Source organism: Onychomys torridus, chromosome 4, assembly GCF_903995425.1.
Source record: "Onychomys torridus chromosome 4, mOncTor1.1, whole genome shotgun sequence".
Classification (NCBI taxonomy): Eukaryota; Metazoa; Chordata; class Mammalia; order Rodentia; family Cricetidae; genus Onychomys; species Onychomys torridus.
Genome location: NC_050446.1, coordinates 103,466,022 through 103,484,698, shown reverse-complemented (window position 1 = coordinate 103,484,698; position 18,677 = coordinate 103,466,022). Strand labels below are relative to the sequence as shown.

General features: G+C 45.5%; 2 protein-coding genes and 1 long non-coding RNA gene across 6 annotated transcripts in view; 1 reads left to right on the top strand and 2 right to left on the bottom strand.

Moving 5' to 3' along the window:
- Positions 1-1,004, bottom strand: part of Chchd5 (coiled-coil-helix-coiled-coil-helix domain containing 5) — a 61,250-nt gene extending 60,246 nt beyond the window's left edge. The window contains exons 1-3 of one of the 3 annotated variants that reach the window (XR_004944736.1): positions 792-1,004; positions 336-476; positions 91-256 (exon numbers count right to left, since the gene is read on the bottom strand). Coding sequence is in view for 2 of the 3 variants with exons in the window: in XM_036184787.1 (XP_036040680.1) it covers positions 91-256; positions 336-476; positions 792-793 (309 nt within the window). In the remaining variant the exon portion in view is untranslated. The remainder of the gene's footprint in view (positions 1-90; positions 257-335; positions 477-791) is intronic. The other 2 variants (XM_036184787.1, XM_036184788.1) reach the window with 2 other exon arrangements.
- Positions 1,005-1,082: 78 nt separating this feature from the next.
- Positions 1,083-2,590, top strand: LOC118582166. The gene is made up of 2 exons (XR_004944737.1): positions 1,083-1,720; positions 1,817-2,590. It is a non-coding gene; the product is annotated as an uncharacterized LOC118582166 (long non-coding RNA).
- A 1,804-nt stretch (positions 2,591-4,394) lies between these two features.
- The window catches only part of Polr1b (RNA polymerase I subunit B), a 29,464-nt gene continuing 15,181 nt past the window's right edge, over positions 4,395-18,677 (bottom strand). For both annotated transcript variants that reach the window (XM_036184781.1, XM_036184782.1), the window contains exons 10-15: positions 17,661-17,794; positions 13,671-13,841; positions 12,769-12,925; positions 8,842-9,038; positions 7,743-7,996; positions 4,395-6,477 (exon numbers count right to left, since the gene is read on the bottom strand). In XM_036184781.1, coding sequence (XP_036040674.1) covers positions 5,595-6,477; positions 7,743-7,996; positions 8,842-9,038; positions 12,769-12,925; positions 13,671-13,841; positions 17,661-17,794 — 1,796 coding nt within the window. In that variant the 3' untranslated portion in view covers positions 4,395-5,594. The remainder of the gene's footprint in view (positions 6,478-7,742; positions 7,997-8,841; positions 9,039-12,768; positions 12,926-13,670; positions 13,842-17,660; positions 17,795-18,677) is intronic.

Below are 18,677 nucleotides of genomic sequence, written 5' to 3'. Positions count from 1 at the left end.
GGTGTGGCTAGGACTTAAAGGTATTTACTTTGAGCAAGAAAATGAAGGGAGTTGTGGAGGGGAAAAGATGATCTAGTGAGCCTCCTTTACCTCTCCAGTTGTGGGTGAACTTGAAGGCTGCACCTGCTCAGCACACTGCAGGAAGCGGCGCATGTGTTCGGCACAGTTGCCAACCGCTGCCTCATTCAGGCGAAGACACTCCTCAAAAGCTTCAAAAGGTTCAGCGCAGGCCTGGCGGATCTGGCGGATGATGGGGCTGTGGGAGGAGGGCATTTCAGACCCGGAGCATTCACACCCCTCTGCCTGGCACCCTCTGGCCCCAGTTTTACACTCACTGGGAGGATGTGCAGCGGGCAATGCTCATCTTAAGGTGGTGACAATCCCGATGCCAAGATTCAGGCTTGGCTGCCACACATTGTCCATACTGATCCAGCTCCCGGCTGCAATATCGAGCAGTGACTTCCAGGGCTGCCTGCCTGTGGGACAGGGTAAGCTGAAGATAATCTCAAGAGTAGACAAGAAAAGGTTTTGATTTGGGTCTGTGGTTAGCCTAGGGATCCAGGATAGATTTGTAAATCTTAAAGATCCTATGATAGGGGCAACCAACGTGGGGCAGAAATAAGAGCGTTGTGGTACAGGGTGGGAGTTTTTAGAAAGACGGTGGCAGTTCTAAAAGTCTGGTTATTGTGAGGCAGGCCTGGGGTATCTCCAGTCTTGAGTGCAGGCGTTTCCCCTTGGGGGTCATGCAGCCTGCTGAGCACGACCTAGAGTTGTAGGGAGTTATAACTCACATCTCCAGGCGAGTTCAGGCGCCGATCAGTCAGAGAGAAGAGACCCGCCTTTTCCGGTATCAGGTTGACATGGCAGCGCCCAACCCATACCTCCCCGCCTCACTCTTCCGGTCGCCGAGAGTCCTGCCACTCATCCCACCTAAGTTCAACCATCATGGCAGCGCTCTGCTTCGCTCGCCTTCCGGCTCATGGCTTGTCCGGGCGGGACCTCACGTAACAACTTCCGGTTCGTCGGCTATTTTGTTTCAGTTTAGCTTTTTTACTTCCGGCTTGTGGCGGCGGCGCCTAGAGCTCACCGGAAGTAGGAGATCGGAAGTGCTGCTGCAGCTCGGCGGCAGAGCGAGGCTCGGGTTAGCTGTGGGTCTCCTCTGCAGTGTGCAGCCGCTCGCGCTGCCGCTTTGCTGGCTGGAGTTAGTAGCCACCGGCCGGTGGCTGCGGCTGAGTCGGCAACCGTGCCCGCCGCTGCTGGGCTCGGGAACAGGGGACTGACCTCAGCCGTCACCGTCGGCGTTACGCCGGTGCACACTCCCCTCCTAATAGCCACATGGAGCCTCCCATACGGTTAACTCATACATGTCCTTTTCCTGGTATAGGTGGTAAAGGCAGGATGAAAGCGGGTTTTATTGCTTGCTCTCCTTGCAATCGTGGACAAGTTACTTCCTTTGTAATTCCCCTTGTGGTTTCCACCCTCCATAGATGCCTTCGGATTACAAGGCTAGACCTGGGATGGGAGTCCATGTCCCTGTTTAAAAGGCTAAATGCTCCGTTCTCAGAGAGTTGAGCGTCTGTTCATCTAGTATGAAGAGGTCTTCTGAAAGCAAAAACCATCGCAGTATGCGGCTGTGAAATGGGGGACGACTGCGGTAGCCTCCTTCATACCAGACATGGCGCCAAGAGAAGGGCTCAGCGACTGAACACAGCATTTCCAGGTAGGTGTTGACTGGAGGTTGTAATCATGAGTTGTGTGGTAGACCGTTGACAAGGGATGACAGCTCCCAGCCATCTGTGTCTGCTTCACGTGACAGATGTGAGACTGGAGCCACACCACGCGTGACACTTTCATCTTTGGGAAACATGACATTCATACCTCCAGACTTCAGTTGCCTTTTGGCTGGTGACTCTGTCAAGAGTGTGACTAAGTCAAATGCAGAGAACCATAATGTTTGAAGCGAAGCAGATCTGAGAAATGAAGAACTCAGAATTGCTTGATACTGGGGTTCCCTTTGGAGGAGCTGTCCATGAAAGACTTTTTAAAATGTACTCGTTAGGAAGCTCAAGGACGATGTTATTAGTTTGAGAGAAAACACCAGGGCAGGCAAGCTGTAAACAGCAGCAGCTGCTGAGGAGAGCGAGCTGGGAAAAGGACTCCAGTCAGGCCTTGCCCTCCTCCCCCATTTTCTGCACTTAGCTAAAAAACCATGAAATTACATTCCTAAAGCTAGCGGGGGAAGGTCTATTCCCTTATTTGGCCACTTCCTCCTCCTGAGGCTGACCACCTATCAAAGTATTAAAGTTCAGCAATCAAAAGTCCCCTTTGGCCACCCTAATTAACATGTCCAGCCAAAATTGAACGCCTCATCCTAACACAGGGTTTCTTTCCCTTTCTAAACTGCCATTTTGTCTATGGGCCACGTCTGCTTCCTCTTTATCCAGAAGCAGTCCTTTGTCTCTCCAGGACAAATATCCCTTTCCCATCTCCCTGGTTGCTGACAAATGTCCCTTCCCCTTTGCCTCTGTGTCCTTTCTTATTCCCTACTTTTTGTCTCCCTGTGGCAAATAAATCTCCTTTGTGCTGAGAACTTAATCTTGGGGTTTCTTGTGCAAAATACCAGCTCCATTCAATGTGTATGGTGTTGTGTATGCAGGTGCATGACTGCGTGCAGGCCAGAGGACAGTGGCAGGTGTCTTCCTCCATTGCTTTGCACCTTAGGCTTTTGGAGACAGGTTATTTCACTGAACCTGGAGCCCACCAAAGTTTGACTGTCAAGCCAGTGAGCACCTAGGATCCTGTCTCCACATCCCAGCACTGGTATTCCGAGTGTGCCCTGCCATACATACCTTCTGTGTGGGCGCTGGTGATCTGAACTCAGGTCCTCATGCTTGTATAGCAAGCACTGTTATTTAGCCACTTCCCCAGCCCCATGGCTATTTCTTATAAAACTATGACTCGGTAATTGTTCTCCATCAACATTTGTCCCAGATAAAAGAAAATTTTTATCTACACACAAACATGTATGTGGCTTCCCAAAGCAGCTTTATCTGTTAATGCCTCAAACTGGAAGCAATCGAAATGTTCTTCCAAGTGGATGGTTAAACTAGTCCACCCATACTTTGGAGTACTATACAGCAATACAAAGGTATGAGTTAATATATACAATTTAGATGAATTTAAGGGGAATCCTGTTAAGTTTTTAAAAAACAGTCTCAAAATATGTTTTACGATTCTATTTACAGTATTTCTTGATATTATAGATAAGGATTGAAGAGTTAGCGCTATTAATGGAAGTGTCCTATGTGTAACACCAATCTACACAGGATAATATTCCATGCAACTATATGTAAGAATACATAAAATTGGAAAAATTTGAGTAAGCTTTGGATTGTCTTAAATTCATGTCAGTTTATTAGTCAAGAACCTACAAGATCAAAAGCTAATTAAAAAAATCAAAAGCTAATTTAAAAAAATTTTGTTTTCGTTTTTATTTTTTTCAAGACAGGGCAAAAGTGAATTTTTAAAAAATTAGCTGGTGCTGGGCAGGGGTGGTGCACACCTTTAATCCCAGCACTTGGGAAGCAGAGGCAGGCAGTCTCTGAGTTTGAGGCTAGCCTGGTCTACAGAGTGAGGAGAGCCAGGACTACAGAGAAACCCTGTATCAAAACAAAGCCAATTTAGCTGGGCATTGTGGTACAAGTTGATAATTTTACCATTCTGGAGGCTGAGGCAGGAAGATGATTAGTTCATAGCCAATTTTGGCCCCATAGTGAATCCTACTTTCAACAACAAGGCCCTCAAAACCACACCTATTTGTGACACTAGATGTGGACAGTACCCTCAGCCACAGGACTGTGAGGCGGACAGAGAATGGGGTAGCTGGGTCCAAAGCTGAGCTGCTCTCTTAACAGCAAGGGGAAGTATCAACCAGTTCAAGGTGTTTTCCATGGATGTTTCCAAACACCCATTAACAGGGAACAATACAGCTAGATAAGATATTATACACAAGCACACAACAAAACCCTACAAAAGTACAAGAAACTTATACAAAGGTTAAAAAAATAAGCAAAGGACCACAGCTACTCACTAACCAGATACATTCAGCCTTAAAGGCGGAGTAAGTCCTGCCATATTTGAAGACATGGCTGAACCTTGAGGACACCATGCTAAGTGAAACATGGACAGATCTGCACGATCCCACTATGAGCTACTGAAAATCCAAATTCAGAGTCGAATGGCTTTTGCTGAAGGCCAGGGAAATGGGAGCTGCTTGTAGCTGACTACTGCGCTGCACTTGGAACTGTGAAGAGGACGGACATACACTCACGCACACATGCAAGCACGCACCCCCCACCCCAAGGTGTACAAGGAAACTTTAGAGATGACAAGATATGTTTATTTACCTTGACCATGATGACATCACAGACAATACCTATGTTATAATCCATCAAATTATATACATGAAATAGCTTAAGTCTACATGTATATAAATAAAAATTACATTTGTGGCTTCCATTTTCTGTTTACTATACCGCCCTGCCCTGGATGATGACAGACACTCTGCTGCTGCAAGCAAGGAACAGTGAACCTGGGCCTGGGAAGGAGGTGTCCCTGCATGATCTACGACCAACAAGTCATTTTAAAGAAGTCATTTAAGAACACTTGTAAACAAATGTAACGAAACAAACTTCAGCAGGTTTCAGAGCATCCCGTTGCATCTCCCCAAAGCGGATTATATTATTGTTAGGCGTATTCCCCATGGGTGAGGCAGAGAAGAAAAAAAACAAAACGAAAAAAACAGATCCAATGGGTTTAGAATTTCTAGCATCCCAGAAATTAAGTGAGGATCAATTGAGGTAGCACAGGCTGCTCAGTGATTCGTCAAAGAGAGCAGGGGTCAGGGCTAAGCCCGAGGGACGTGCGGGTCAGAGAGAAGAGAAATGCACAAGCTGCCCAGTGGGTCATCACACAGAGGGCAGGAGCCAAGGGGCTAAGCCCGAGGGGCACGTAGGTCTGATGGACAAGACCTCACTCATGGGGAATGGCCAGAGGTGATTGCTGGCAAAAGGGACCAGCGTAGCCCTGAAGGTGGTGTCCCCACCGCCCCCTTCTTGAGGGGAGACTCAACAATCATAGTAGCTGGTGTTGGGGAGTTGTAGCTGAACCAGGTTCAGGGTCCCAGTGCACCTCAGACTGCCAGTGGGCAGGAGGAAGCACCAGGATGACCTGCCAAGTCGTCACATAGCACTAATGTTGTTAAAAATGGCGGGCAAGAGCAGACAGACACATTGTGTGTCAGGGCTCACATGGAGGATTTATTAAGCGGGGGACAAGAGTTGAGGAGAAAAGAAGAGAAGGGAGAGAGAGAGAGAGGGAGGGATTGGAAGGGAGAGGCGCAAAGGCCTGTCTGCCTGCTTGCCTCTAGGAGGAGCTATGGGAAAGAACGAGGAATGGATGGAGCTTGCCTTTGAAGGGGGTCCTAGTGCATTCCTCTGCCACACAGTGCATGTGCATAGATGACATGATGTATTGCCGTAGGACCCTGGGCGCTGGCTAGGCATTTGCCTGAAATGCTAACTGTCGGGATCAAGTTAAATGACATCCAGTTTTACTTTGATATTCATAGCTGCCAACTCAGCTACAAAATACCGGAAAACATATGGCACAGAGACAGTGTCGATGGTGTCGCTGCGGCCACAGACAGCGCAGTTGTATTTTCTGTTGCGCATAGCAGACCAAGAAGGAGGAGGTTTCTCAAGTAGTGGGGAGAGCAAACTGCCACATTTCACACATACGTGGGCGACTGAGCGGTCAGAGCAGTTGAAGAGCCGATCATGAAGGAGAAAGGACGTGCCATGTGCCAAGAGGGCATCCCGTTCCATCTCCCCAAAGCGGATCCCGCCCTGAACGTTTCTTCCCCCGACAGGCTGGTTGGTGACTTTGTCCCTGGCTCCAGTTGTCCTAACTTGAAACTTGTCTGACACCATGTGGCGTAAGCGCTGGTAATAAACCACACCGATGAAAATATCTGCTTCCAGCTCCATCCCGCTAATGCCGCTATACAATCTCTCGGTGCCATAGAAGTTATAGCCAGCGGCCTTTAACATCTCCCCAAAGTACCCTAAGGCAGAGCTGTCCTCAGAGAAGATGAAGGGTGTAGCATCGTGGCAGAGACCGTGCAAAGCTGCAGACTTCCCAGCCATACTTTCGATTAACATGCCGATGGTCATCCGGGAGGGAAAGCCATGAGGGTTAAACAGAATGTCCGGCACCATCCCACTCTCAGTGAAAGGCATGTCCTCAGTGGGCCACAGTCTGCTCAAAATGCCCTTCTGTCCGTGACGGCTGGCAAATTTATCTCCAATAGTTGGATTCCGAGGGACTCGTATGGTAATACAGATACACTTGAATTTCCCGCTGCCCGAGTCATTACTACACACTTTGATGTTGTCCACAACACAATTTTCTTTACTCCTAGGGGAAAAAAAACACACACACACACACATGAAATAAAAAGTCAAGCTATCTGGGTTGGGGATTTAGCTCAGTGGTAGAGTGCTTGCCTAGCAAGTGCAAGGCCCTGGGTTCGATCCCCAGCTCAAAAAAAAAAAAAAAAAAAAGTCAAGCTATTTGTTCTGTTTGTTGAGTCTCCCTAGGCTAGCCTTCAATGCTGACCTAGAACTTGCAGTGATCCTCCTGCCTCTGTCTCCATGTGCTAGAACCACAGGTGTTTGACACAAAGCCTATCCAAGCTTTGTTTGAAAATAAAATACTTAAATTTTGTTGACATGATTAATGTTCCATAGAGTGTATATGTAAATATATCCCCCACCTGCTCACCAATATAAATAGATGTTAGAAGTTATTCATGCCTAGAATTACTAATTGTTTATCTGAGAGAATGTTAGCTATGGAAAAAACTACTAAGCAAGCCCACTGAAGCCATTTTTATCATTGTAAAAGCAGCCAATTACTGTCTTTAGGAAGAGGCAGAACGAACCCAATATTTTGGCCAGGAACCATCCTTAATGCTGTGCATGAAGGGAATAATGAAGGGAATGATAGACTACCACAAAAGCAAGGCACCTGACTTAGGACAGCAAGGACCACGAATGACATCATCGGAATGTGCTCACCCCCAGCCCACGTGGAACTCCACCTCTACTGCTGTGGTATTAGAAGTGAGGCCTTTAGGAGGGATTTAAGTCCTGAGGATGGAGCCTCATCAGTAGTGTCTTTACAAAAGGGGTCTGAGCTGTTCACTGCTGTTAGCCCTTCCGTCTCTCCAATGTCAAGACATGGAGGCAGCGCCTCCTGAGTCCACCTTAGTGAACCCACCAGTGCCTCAATCTGAATGTTCTAGCCCCCAGGACAGAGAGAGACTTTGTTTTATTTCCCAGTCTTACCTATTTTGTTAGAGCAGCAGAGACTTAAAACAATAACTAGATTACTATATATATATATATATATATATATATATAAAATTTTCCTTCGGTTAAAAGAAAACTTCATTGACCTCCAGTAACTTCACTAAGAAACAGCCTATAAAAATCAGCACAGGGGCCGGGTGTGGCAGCACAGGTCTATAATTTCAGCACTTAAGAGACAGAGGCAGGAGCATCTGCTGTTACATCAGGGCCAGGCTGGTCGACACAGTGTGCTCCAGACCAGTCAGGGCTCCTAGTGACACACTTCCCACTAACAAACCAGCCAGCAGTCCAACATGTCCCCAAACTTACTTATAGTAAACCACGAAGCCTTCCCCAGTGTTAAGGTTTAGGTAGCTGTAGTAGGGGTCACCAAATTGCAGCTTTGCTCCTATGAATGGCAATCCATCATCGTCCAATTTCTGCATAACCCGTGGGTCACCAGGTTTGACCCCAAATACAAGACTATCGTCCCCTTGCTTAAATTTTTCAGAGAGGTCTATGAACTCAGACTTGTAGACACTTCCATGAGCAAAGCCTCGTTCCCAAGAAGCCTTATTCACAATCTGTGGAGTCGAAGAACCAAATTAACTTATAAGACTGAGGGCAAACGTTGTAGAATATTATTTTAAGATGTGTTACTTTTGTTGATGTTGCATTTGGTTAACTCTGTGAAGCTGTGTTACTGTGCCTGTCTAAAACACCTGATGGTCTAATAGAGAACTGGACAGCCAATAGCAAAGCAGGAGACAGGCTAGGCGGGGCTGGCAGGCAGAGAGAATAAATAAGAGAAATGTGAGCTGAGAAAGAAGAAGCGGCAGCCAGCAAAGGAGGAGGGCTCCAGACACAGGGTAAGAAGGAAAGACAAGGTATACAGGAATAGAGAAAGATAAAAGCCCCTGAAGCCAAAGGTAGATGGGCTAATTTAAATTAAGGAAAACTGGCTAGAAATAAGTCAAGCTAAGGCTGGGCATTTATAATTAAGAATAAGCCTCCATGTGTGATTTATTTGGGAGCTGAGTGGCGGGCACCCCAAAAAGAGCAAAAACAACAACAGGCAAACAAAAACTTTCGAAACTGCATTTCCAAATTACCAATGCTATCGAGATCCAGACTCATAAGGCTTAAGACATAATCAAAGATATAAAAGGTAAATATACCAAGACCTCGCATCAACCTTTACCCATAGTATGTACACAGATAGGGAAGATATATATACACTGGATATCTTTCAGTTTCCCTTCATTCACCTCAGACAGGAATTAACCATTTAAATGTATATAATTAACCATTTAAAAGTATTTGCTGTTATGTCCTTGAGGACACATAAACATTCCTTCAGTGATCTCACAGTAAGAAAGTTCACACACAGCAATGAAAAAAGATTAGAGTTACAACTATCAACACTTACCATGGCATCTTCCATATCATAGCCAGTATAGGAGATCACAGCTACAATGGCATTTGTCCCAATTGGATAGTTGTCCATGTCATAATAGTCATACATGCACGGTCTCACTAGAGGGCTTTGAGGTGTCTGAAGACGGTAGAGTTTATTATCTGATCGGTCTTGATAAGTGAGCAGTGGGAAGCCCATGGTCTGTTTACCTACAGAGGAAGAAATGTTTTTGCGTCTTGTTTCCAATCATCAATTCTCAACATGCTTCATAAAACTGAGAACAACTAACTACACAGCACAGAGAATGGATAACGCAAGCATGATGGCTCTGCTTAGTATAGACTAACATCAGCTTTGAGAATGAAGAAGCTCTATCAATATGCCTAGCCTATGAAAATAATGCTGGTCAAGAGAAGTTCAGCATTGCATTTAATGATACTATTTATAGACACTTGTAACACACAGCAAACAACACTATAATTTATGGACACAAATGTATAATATAATGGAAACATTGAAAGGTACAGAGGATACATACAAGTATAGTACACTGGGGATACACACAAAAATGCCAATGTTTCTAAATTCTGGGTAACAGAATGTAAGGTAACTAGATACAAAGAATCCTTTCAGAGCAAGATGATTTTAAAACCAAAAATGTATACACAAATGATGGCTAATCTGGACTGTTAACTTGACTAGATGTAGAAACTGCACAGAAACAAATCTCTGGACATGTCTATAAAGGATTATCTAGGCTAGGATAACTGAAAAAGGATACACCTTAAATGTGGGCTGGGGTCCTGGACGGGAATGAAAAGGAAAAGCAAACTGAATGCAAAGATTGATTGCTCTTTGCTTCCTGACTGCTGACGCCATGTGCCAGCTGCCTCTGGCACCCGCTGCCATGACATGTACTCCCTGGTACTGTAATCCAAAATAAACTCTTTCTCACTGTGGTGGCTTGAATAAGAATGGCCCCATAGGTTCATATATTTGAATGCTTAGTCATCAGGGAGTGGCACTGCTGGAGAGAGATCAGGAGGTGTGGCCTTGTTGGAGGAAGTATGTCACGGAGGTGGGCCTTGAGGTTTTCAGAAGTCCAAGCCAGGCCCAGCAGCTCTTTTTCTTCCTCCTGCCTGCAGATCTAGATGTAGAACTCTCAAGGACTTCTCCAGCACCATGTCTGCCTATGTGTCATCATGCTTCCTGCCATGTTGATAAAGAACAAAAGCTCTGAAAGTGTAAGCCAGTCCCAATTACATGCTTTCTTTTATAGGAGTTGCCATGGCCATGGTGTCTTAACAGCCACAGAACACTGACTAAGACACTCCATTAGGTTGCTTTTGTCAGATACAGTTGTAGCAACAGGACAATTAACTATTAAACACAGATTGGAGTGCTCTTACAAGACTACCTTCAACACTGAGCTATGAGATTTAGGAAGCAAAAGGTCTCAACTGTGTCCACATGCCCACCCATTGCCCAGAGACTGGAGATTTGCTGAAAGTAGCCAGAAACTGAGAGGAATTTATATTTGAAACAAAGCAACCACTTTAGTGAATAACCTATGGTTACTGTCTTGAAGAATCAAAGAACAGAGTTCAGAGCACAGTGGCTACTGGAAAGTAAGGGGCATTTCTTTTTCTTCTTCCTTCCCTCCTTCTTTCTTCTTTTTAATGTAGATCACAGAGGGAGAGCCTTCACTCTGCACATATGTTGGTGGGCACTGAATTGCTCATGATGCATGAGACTGAGCCAAGTAGCCTAAGTGAGACTAAGAATCAAATTAAGTAGCAGTCAAGACTGATGACAGCCCCTTCAGAGAAGCCTACCAGGGGCCTAGCTAGAAGCCCTATCACTCATAGTAGTTAACGCAGTAGTTACTGGAGACACAAACAGTAAACATAACCCACACTCAAAATTAACTACACTCAATGATAGCAATCCTGGGACCACCCAGATGTTTGGACAGGCACAAAGTGACTTTTACATCATCCATTATAACATAATGGGTGATTACATATAATCCTATGGTTATATAATCAATATACTAATGATTATTATCAAATTCAATATATACAGGAAAATATGCCCATAGTGATCGGAAAACAAAACCCTCAGAAAATATAAACTGGTAACAACAAAATAAAAACAACCCAAAAAACAAAAGTTCTAGACTAAAGACAGACTGAGACAAAAATTCATTAGATGATAGCATGACTTCAGTGAACATGATCATTCATCAAAAATTAGAAAAGGGAAACCAGAGTGGCCATGAACATCTGTAACCCCAGTACTGCTGGGAATGGAGACAGGAGGATTGCTGGGGCTGGTTGGCTGGCAGCCTCGCTCCAGGCTCTGTGAGCGACTCTGTCTCAAAGGGATAAAGTGGAGAGAAACGGGCACATCAGCTGACTTCCTCAAGCACGTGCGCGTACATAAACCACCACACACACACACACACACACACACACACACACACACGATAAAAAATAACTAAATGTTTTTTACAAATAATGCATGACTAAATCTTGGAAGAGAAGGAGAAATAAAGAGGAAGAAGCAACATTTTGGAAGCAATGGAAAATGCTCCCAAGTAGATCATTGTTTTTTCTTATAAAGACCAGTAAATGTAATCAGAACACAAACTAAGAGAATTGTATCTAGACATACAGCCAACCTCCTAAAAACAAAAAATAAAGGACAAGTCTTAAAGAGAGGGACAACAGCACACACAGGGAAACTGTACTTTATTAAGCCCTGTCTTCTGGTTAGTAGGAATGACTAAAAGCAGACTGTGGAACAACTTTAACACAAACACGAAAGGGCCTGTCCACTCAGGATTATACAGCTGGAATAGTAAGATTTCCTTTAAGCGAGTGTGAAAAAGAATTTCCAGAATAATGACTACAAGAGAATTTATAGTCAGTAGCCTGTACTATACAGACAAATAAACAAAAATGCTAAAAGGATCTGGGGCGTGTACACCCATAATCCTAGTACTCAACAGGCCGAGGCCCAAGGATACTGTCTACATGCACCAGAAGAGGGAATCAGATCCCGTGGGGATGCAGACAGTTATAGATGGCTGTAAGCCACCCTAAGTCAGGACCTCTGGAAGAGCAGCCAACGCTCCTCACTACTGAGCCATCCTTCCAGCCCTGGAGGACACTGAATTCAAGACCAGCTCAAGGAAGGTTGTGACGATAAAGAGAACATCAAATGCTGAAAGCTTTCATTTCGGATAGCAATCAAAAGCACTAAAAGTGATAATATGTGAGTGACTGTAATGGTTTGAACCCCTCAAAAGTCATGAGATTCGGACAAACTAAGTCATTTCTCTGAAAATGTAAATGTCAAGAACGACACCAACAAGCCAAAGAGCTCCGCTATGTCAAAGGAGACAGATATATGCACTGCAGAACCCCAGTGATCCTGGATGGGCCCGATTCTCCACCTCGCTCCAAATAGAGAAAGAACTAAAACATTGAGTGTGTGCTGCTCTTGCAGATGAGCGAAGTTCAGCACCCACACCAGGCAGCTCACAACTGACGGTCACTCCAGCTCTAGAGGACCCAATGCCTCTGGCTTCTGCAGATACCTGCACATACATGCAGCACTCACACAAAGACACACATACACGTAATTCAAAGTAAAACATTTCTTATGAGGAAGTCAATGCTAAACTTCCCGATTTTGATAACTATCCCTGACTAAGAGGTCTGGTGGTTGGGAATATATATTGATGTGTGGGAAAGGGGCACTGTGCCTGCAATTTTCAAGTGAACAAGCAAAAGTATGAACTGGACAGAATGTTGATGGGATAGATGACTGATCTGTGGGCATTCTTTATGCTATTCTTGAAAGTTCTCAGATTACTTCAACTTACAAGCGCTGTGTGTGTGTGTGTACAACCACCACCTCCACCCACCTTACCCATCTGGCACTGGTACATGTTCCGAGGACTCTGGTTATGATCGGAGAAGGGGATGAAGTTGGCGATCACACTCAGCAGGCTGTGAGGGAAGAGCTCCTGGTGTGTGGAAGCTCCAGCAAAAACCTCATCCTCAAAAATGGCAACGTTCATGAAGAGCTGGAGCAGAGGAAGGGTAAGGGGGGCAGATGCACAAAGTCACTGTGGCTGTCTCGCTGCTTCCCAGGGATCAGCGCTCAAGGCTACAGAGTACTTTCCTGGCCCCAATCATGAATGCCAAATTGCTACTGTTGTGGTGGAGCTGGTGTTGGACCCAGGGACTGTGTGTGCTAAGCACCCCAACACTTTCCCCTTAGGTTCATCCTACATCTACCCTGTCCAGTTGTGAAGGGCCGAAAAGGAAGACAAATATTTATTTATTTTAGACAGGCTTTCTCTGTGTAGTCCTGGCTATCCTGTAACTCACTCTGTAGACCAGGCTGGCTTCGAACTCACAGAGATCCGCCTGGCTCTGCCTCCCGAGTGCTGGGATTAAAGTGCACCACCATACTCAGCTTCAGTTTTTTGTTTTTAATAAAATTTTAAAGTCTGTACAAACTCCAGTTTGGCGGCGGCAAAGACGTAGTATGATAACTGAGACTGAGTCAGATGCCTCGGTCTCACCAAATGGGGCAGAGCTGGGTGCAAAGGAACCATGAACAGTGGGCAGGAAGGAAGGGCAGTTATGTGAGCACCAGGCCTCCCTCAGGTGCCCCAAGGGTGGCAAGACATCCAAACTACTTAGTGCTGGACAAAGAGGGCCAGGAAAACAAGCTGGATTTTCTTCCAAATGCTCTTAAAAGTGAAAGCCGAGCCCCTGAAAACGGTTCTACATAAGCAAGCACACACTACAGCAGGTACCCACCTGTTCCATAGTTCCAATGAGTTCTTCTTTACCCAGTTCCAAGTTCTGCACAGGCCTCACCAGCCTGCAGGGAGTGGTGAAGAGGAACAGTCCTGGGTATAGGCTCGGTTTTCCTGTCATGGGGACCAGGACCACCTCCATCCAAGGAGGAATTCTTTTTTCTCTCAACACCTGTTTCGACAGAACATAGTTTAAATAAGGACAAATGTATGTTTTATCCCACCCTCCCTGCCACCAGAGCCAGGTAGAACAGGAAAGGAAAAGCATCTAAGAAATTACATCATCCGGCCAGGCAGTGGTGGCGCACGCCTTTAATCCCAGCACTCGGGAGGCCGAGCCAGGAGGATCTCTGTGAGTTTGAGGCCAGCCTGGGCTACCAAGTTGAGTCCCAGGAAAGGCACAAAGCTACACAGAGAAACTGTGTCTCCAAAAACCAAAAATAAAATAAATAAATAAATAAATAAATAAAAAATAAACAACTTATTTGAAAAATTCCTAAGTGAAGGGAGAAATACAAACCCAAACTATGATAATCTAAAAAAAAGATTATAAAACCTATATGCACTTAAGGGATTCATAGCTCAATACATTATCAGTACAAATGGAAGGGGAGGGGAGGGACCAGGAAATGATAATTAAAAGGAACAGCATTCCAGTCATAGCAGCACTGAGTTCTGAAACCTGAACTCTTCAACCTTAGTTAACCCAGCCACACCACACAGACACACCAAAAAGGGCCCCCAAAACGGAGAAAAGAATGGAAACCAAATTAATGATAATGGCTATTCCTCTGTTGGAGCCCCTCATTTGCTTGGGATTACAGGTGTAAAGCACCATGTCTGGACCAAACTGAATTCTTTGCTTACTTTTTAAAGATTCATTTATTTTACTTTATGTGTATGAGAGTGTTGCCTGCATGCATGTATCTGTACCCTGTATCTGCCTGGTGCCCATGGATTTCAGAGGAAGGAATCGGATCTCCTAGAACTGCAGTCACAAACAATTGTAAACTACCACATGGCTGCTGGGAATTGAACTTGGGTCCTCTTGAAGAGCAGCAAGTGCTCTTAACCACTGAGCCCTCTCTCCAGCCCTTGAATTCATGGTTAACTGATTCACTGTATGCATGTGTATAGGTCCATGAGTGCCAGAGTGTGGAGCAGAGGATGAGCCTCAGAAGTCAGCTCTTTCCTGTGACCTTGAGGGAACTGGGGATTGAATTCAGGTCACTAAGCCTGACGGCAAGTGCTTGTACAGGACGAGACATCTCACCAGCCCCCAAACTGAATTAACATTCATGCTAATTAAAGAAGTGATGAAAGAAAGCCAAAATACACAAAGAAAAATTTTCAAATCATTGGCTCGTAAAACAAAGATAAAAATACTCAGTTCACCAAGCTGAGTGGTGGTGGTGCACACCTTTAATCCCAGCACTCAGGAGGCAGAGGCAGGCAGATCTGTGAGTTCGAGGCCAGCCTGGTCTACAGATCAAGTTACAAGACAGCCAGAACTGTTACACAGAGAAACCCTGCCTTAAAAAAAAAAAAAAAAAAAAAAATCAGCTTACCAAAACAGAGTTCGGTAGAGGCAGCAAGCTTAGGAAGAGTAGAATAAAGAATTCTGACAGGGAATGGCTAAGATCAAAAACACAGAAGACAGCTTATGCTGGAGAGGATATGGAGCAAGGGGAACTCTCCTCCACTGCTGGTGGGAATGCAAGCTTGTACAGCCACTTTGGAAATCAATATGGCGCTTCCTTAGAAAATTGGGAATCAATCTCCCCCAAGACCCAGCTACAGCACTCTTGGGCATATACCCAAGGAATGCTTAATCATACCACAAGGGCATTTGTTCAGCTATGTTCATATCAACATTGTTTGTAATAGCCAGAACCTGGAAACAACCTAGATGCCCTTCAACTGAAGAATGGATAAAGAAAATAGGGTACATATACACAATACTACTCAGCAGAGAAACACAATGACATCATGAGGTTTGCAGGCAAATGGATGGATCTAGAAAAAATCATCCTGAGTGAGGTAACCCAGACTCAGAAGGACAAACATGGTATGTACTCACTCATAGGAGGATACTAGATGTAAAACAAAGATGACTAGACTGCTACACAACTCCAGAGAGGCTATCTAGAAAACAGGACCCTAGGAAAGACCCAAGGATCACCCAATGACAGAGAAATGGATGAGATATACATGAACAACCTGGACAACAGGGGGAGTAATGAAGGGCAAGGTTTGAGGGAAAGCAAGCTTAGGGGAGCAGGAGATCCCAGCTGGATCAAGAACAGAAAGGGAGAATGAGGAATAACAGACCATGATAAATGAAGACCACATGAGAACAGGAATAGGCAGAGTGCTCAAGAGGTCCCCAGAAATCCACAATGATACATCCTCTGTAGACTACTGGCAATGGTCGAGAGAAAGCCTGATCTGACCTGGTCTGGTGATCAGATGACTAAACACCCTAACAGTCGTGCTGGAACTCTCATCCAATAACTGATGGAAGTGGATGCAGAGATCCTCAGCCAGGCCCCAGATGGAGCTCCAGGTGTCCAATTGGTGAGAAAGAGGAGGGACTGTAAGAGTGTGAATTGTTGAGACCAAGATTGGAAAAAGCACAGGGACAAATAGCCAAACGAATGGAAGCACATGAATTATGTATGAACCAACGGCTGTGGAGCTCCCAGCTGGATCAGGCCCTCTGGATAAGTGAGACAATTGAATAGCTTGATCTGTTTGGGAGGCACCCAGGCTGTGAGACCGGGACCTGTCCTTAGTACATGAGCTGGCTGTTTGAAACCCCTTGGGCTTACACAGGAACACTTTGCTCAGCCTGGAAGGAGGGGACAGGACCTGCCTGTACTGAATCCACCAGGTTTAAATGAATCCCCAGGGGAGTCTTGGCCCTGGAGGGAGGCTGGGGGAATGGAGGGGAGGGGCTGGGGGGGAAGGTGGGGACGGGGACGGGAGGGGGGAGGACAGGAGAACCCATGGCTGATGTGTAAAATTAAAACACAAATACAATAATAATAAATAAAAAAGTTAAAAAAAAAAAAAAAAAAAAAAGAATTCTGACAGGGGCTGGAGAGAAGGGCTGGAGAGATGGCTCAGAGGTTAAGAATACTGGCTGCTCTGCCAGAGGACCTGAGTTCAATTCCCAGAAACCATCTAAAATGAGATCTGGTGCCCTCTGCTGGCGGGCAGGCATACATGCTGGCAGAGCACTGTATATATAATAAGTAAATTTTTTTAAAAAGGGGGGGCGGGGTTTGGGGATGTAGCTCAGTGGTAGAGCGCTTGCCTATCAAGCTCAAGGCCCTGGGTTTGGTCCTCAGCGCCAAAAAAAAAAAAAAAAAAAAAAAAAAAAAAAAAAAAAAAAGAAAAAAGAATTATGACTGGGGCCAGGAGTATCGGCTGTAATCCTAGCTGCCTGGGGAACTGATGCAGGAGGATGGCTGAGGCCTGTGTGGACTACAGAGTGAGGCAGGACAACTACCACAGTCATAATCAACTTAGCGAAGAATAACCAAGGGAGCAGTAATAACTCAGCAGAGAGTCATCAACCAGTGGGTGGAATTAAGTTAGACGAGGAAAGGAAGGAGCCATCCATCACACAGCTTAACTCTCTCCACAAACTTCCCCTGAAAAACTGTAACTATACAGTGACCAACCTAGGAGGTTCAGGTTAGCACCTCCCCAGGACAAACAAGATGCTCGCTCAGCTGGGAAGCAGACAGTAACCAGATGGTGGCCCTCCTATGAAGTCCAACTGGATAGATAAGCAGACATGGACCTCAATGACACGGCCAATAAATGCTTATAGGTCACGTGTCTGTCACTGACCCCTGGAATTAGCTTCAATCCCGACTGCTTGACCACTCCACACCATCCCAAGACACCTCATCAACTAGGAAAGGACTGCAAACTAAAGGTGAGGAGAGAAGTAAGACCACCCACAGAGACCGAAGATCACCTTAAAGCGACGTAGAGCATCTGCAACGTCAGGAGCAAGCTCCTTGTCCACCCAGCCCACCATGACGCCATCCAGCAGGACAGGGTAGCAGTCACTGTAGGGCCGACAAGGTGCCCCATCGATAGGAGTGACTCCTGGGGAGGGGACAAGCAGAATAACATCAGAAGGTTTCATCCAGCATTTCCAGCGCCTGGAGGCACTCAAATACATTCTCAGTCCAGCTACCCAACTGTTCTATCCATACAACACAAATGCTTTCATATTGCTTGTAAACATGTAAATTGCTTCATCAAGGACACACATCCTGTGAGAGGATGGCTAGGCACAAGGGAGGCTTTGCACAGGATGCCTTTTCATATGGTGACTCCTGTACCCTGAATACCCTTTCCCAAGAAAAATCTAATTACTGTCAACCCTCCTTATCTGCAGACTTTTGCCATTTCGACATTTGCCTGCTTGAACATTTTTTTTGTCACCACACAATTATACTACGGGCACCTGCAAAGTCTCACAGCAGAAATGTTTCTTGGTGCACACACCCTACCATCTTGTCCCCATGCTCCAACTGCAAGCAAATCTTTCAAGGTCTATTCAAGGCCGTGCAAACAGTGCTGAGTGCTGCCCAGTGTCCCTAAGTGCAAAGTGGCTGTCACAGGCCTCAGAGAAAGTTAGAGAAGCTGAGGCTGCTGACTCAGAGTTCAGGGTTAGACTTCAGATAACTGAGTCCTAACCGTCCCCCACTCCCAAGCAATGGCTCAGTACAGGCTAACGGCACTGCCAGTTAATGCAATACAGGGCTGCAAGTAACAAGAGCCAACTCATTTAGTGATGATGACATCTGCACACATCACAACCGCCATGTGAAAACAGTATTTCCCCAAGTGTCAAAGGTTACCACTTGGGCTGGAGAGATGGCTCAGAGGTTAAGAGCACTGACTGCTCTTCCAGAGGTCCTGAGTTCAATTCTCAGCAACCACATGGTGGCTCACAACCATCTGTAATGAGATCTGGTGCCCT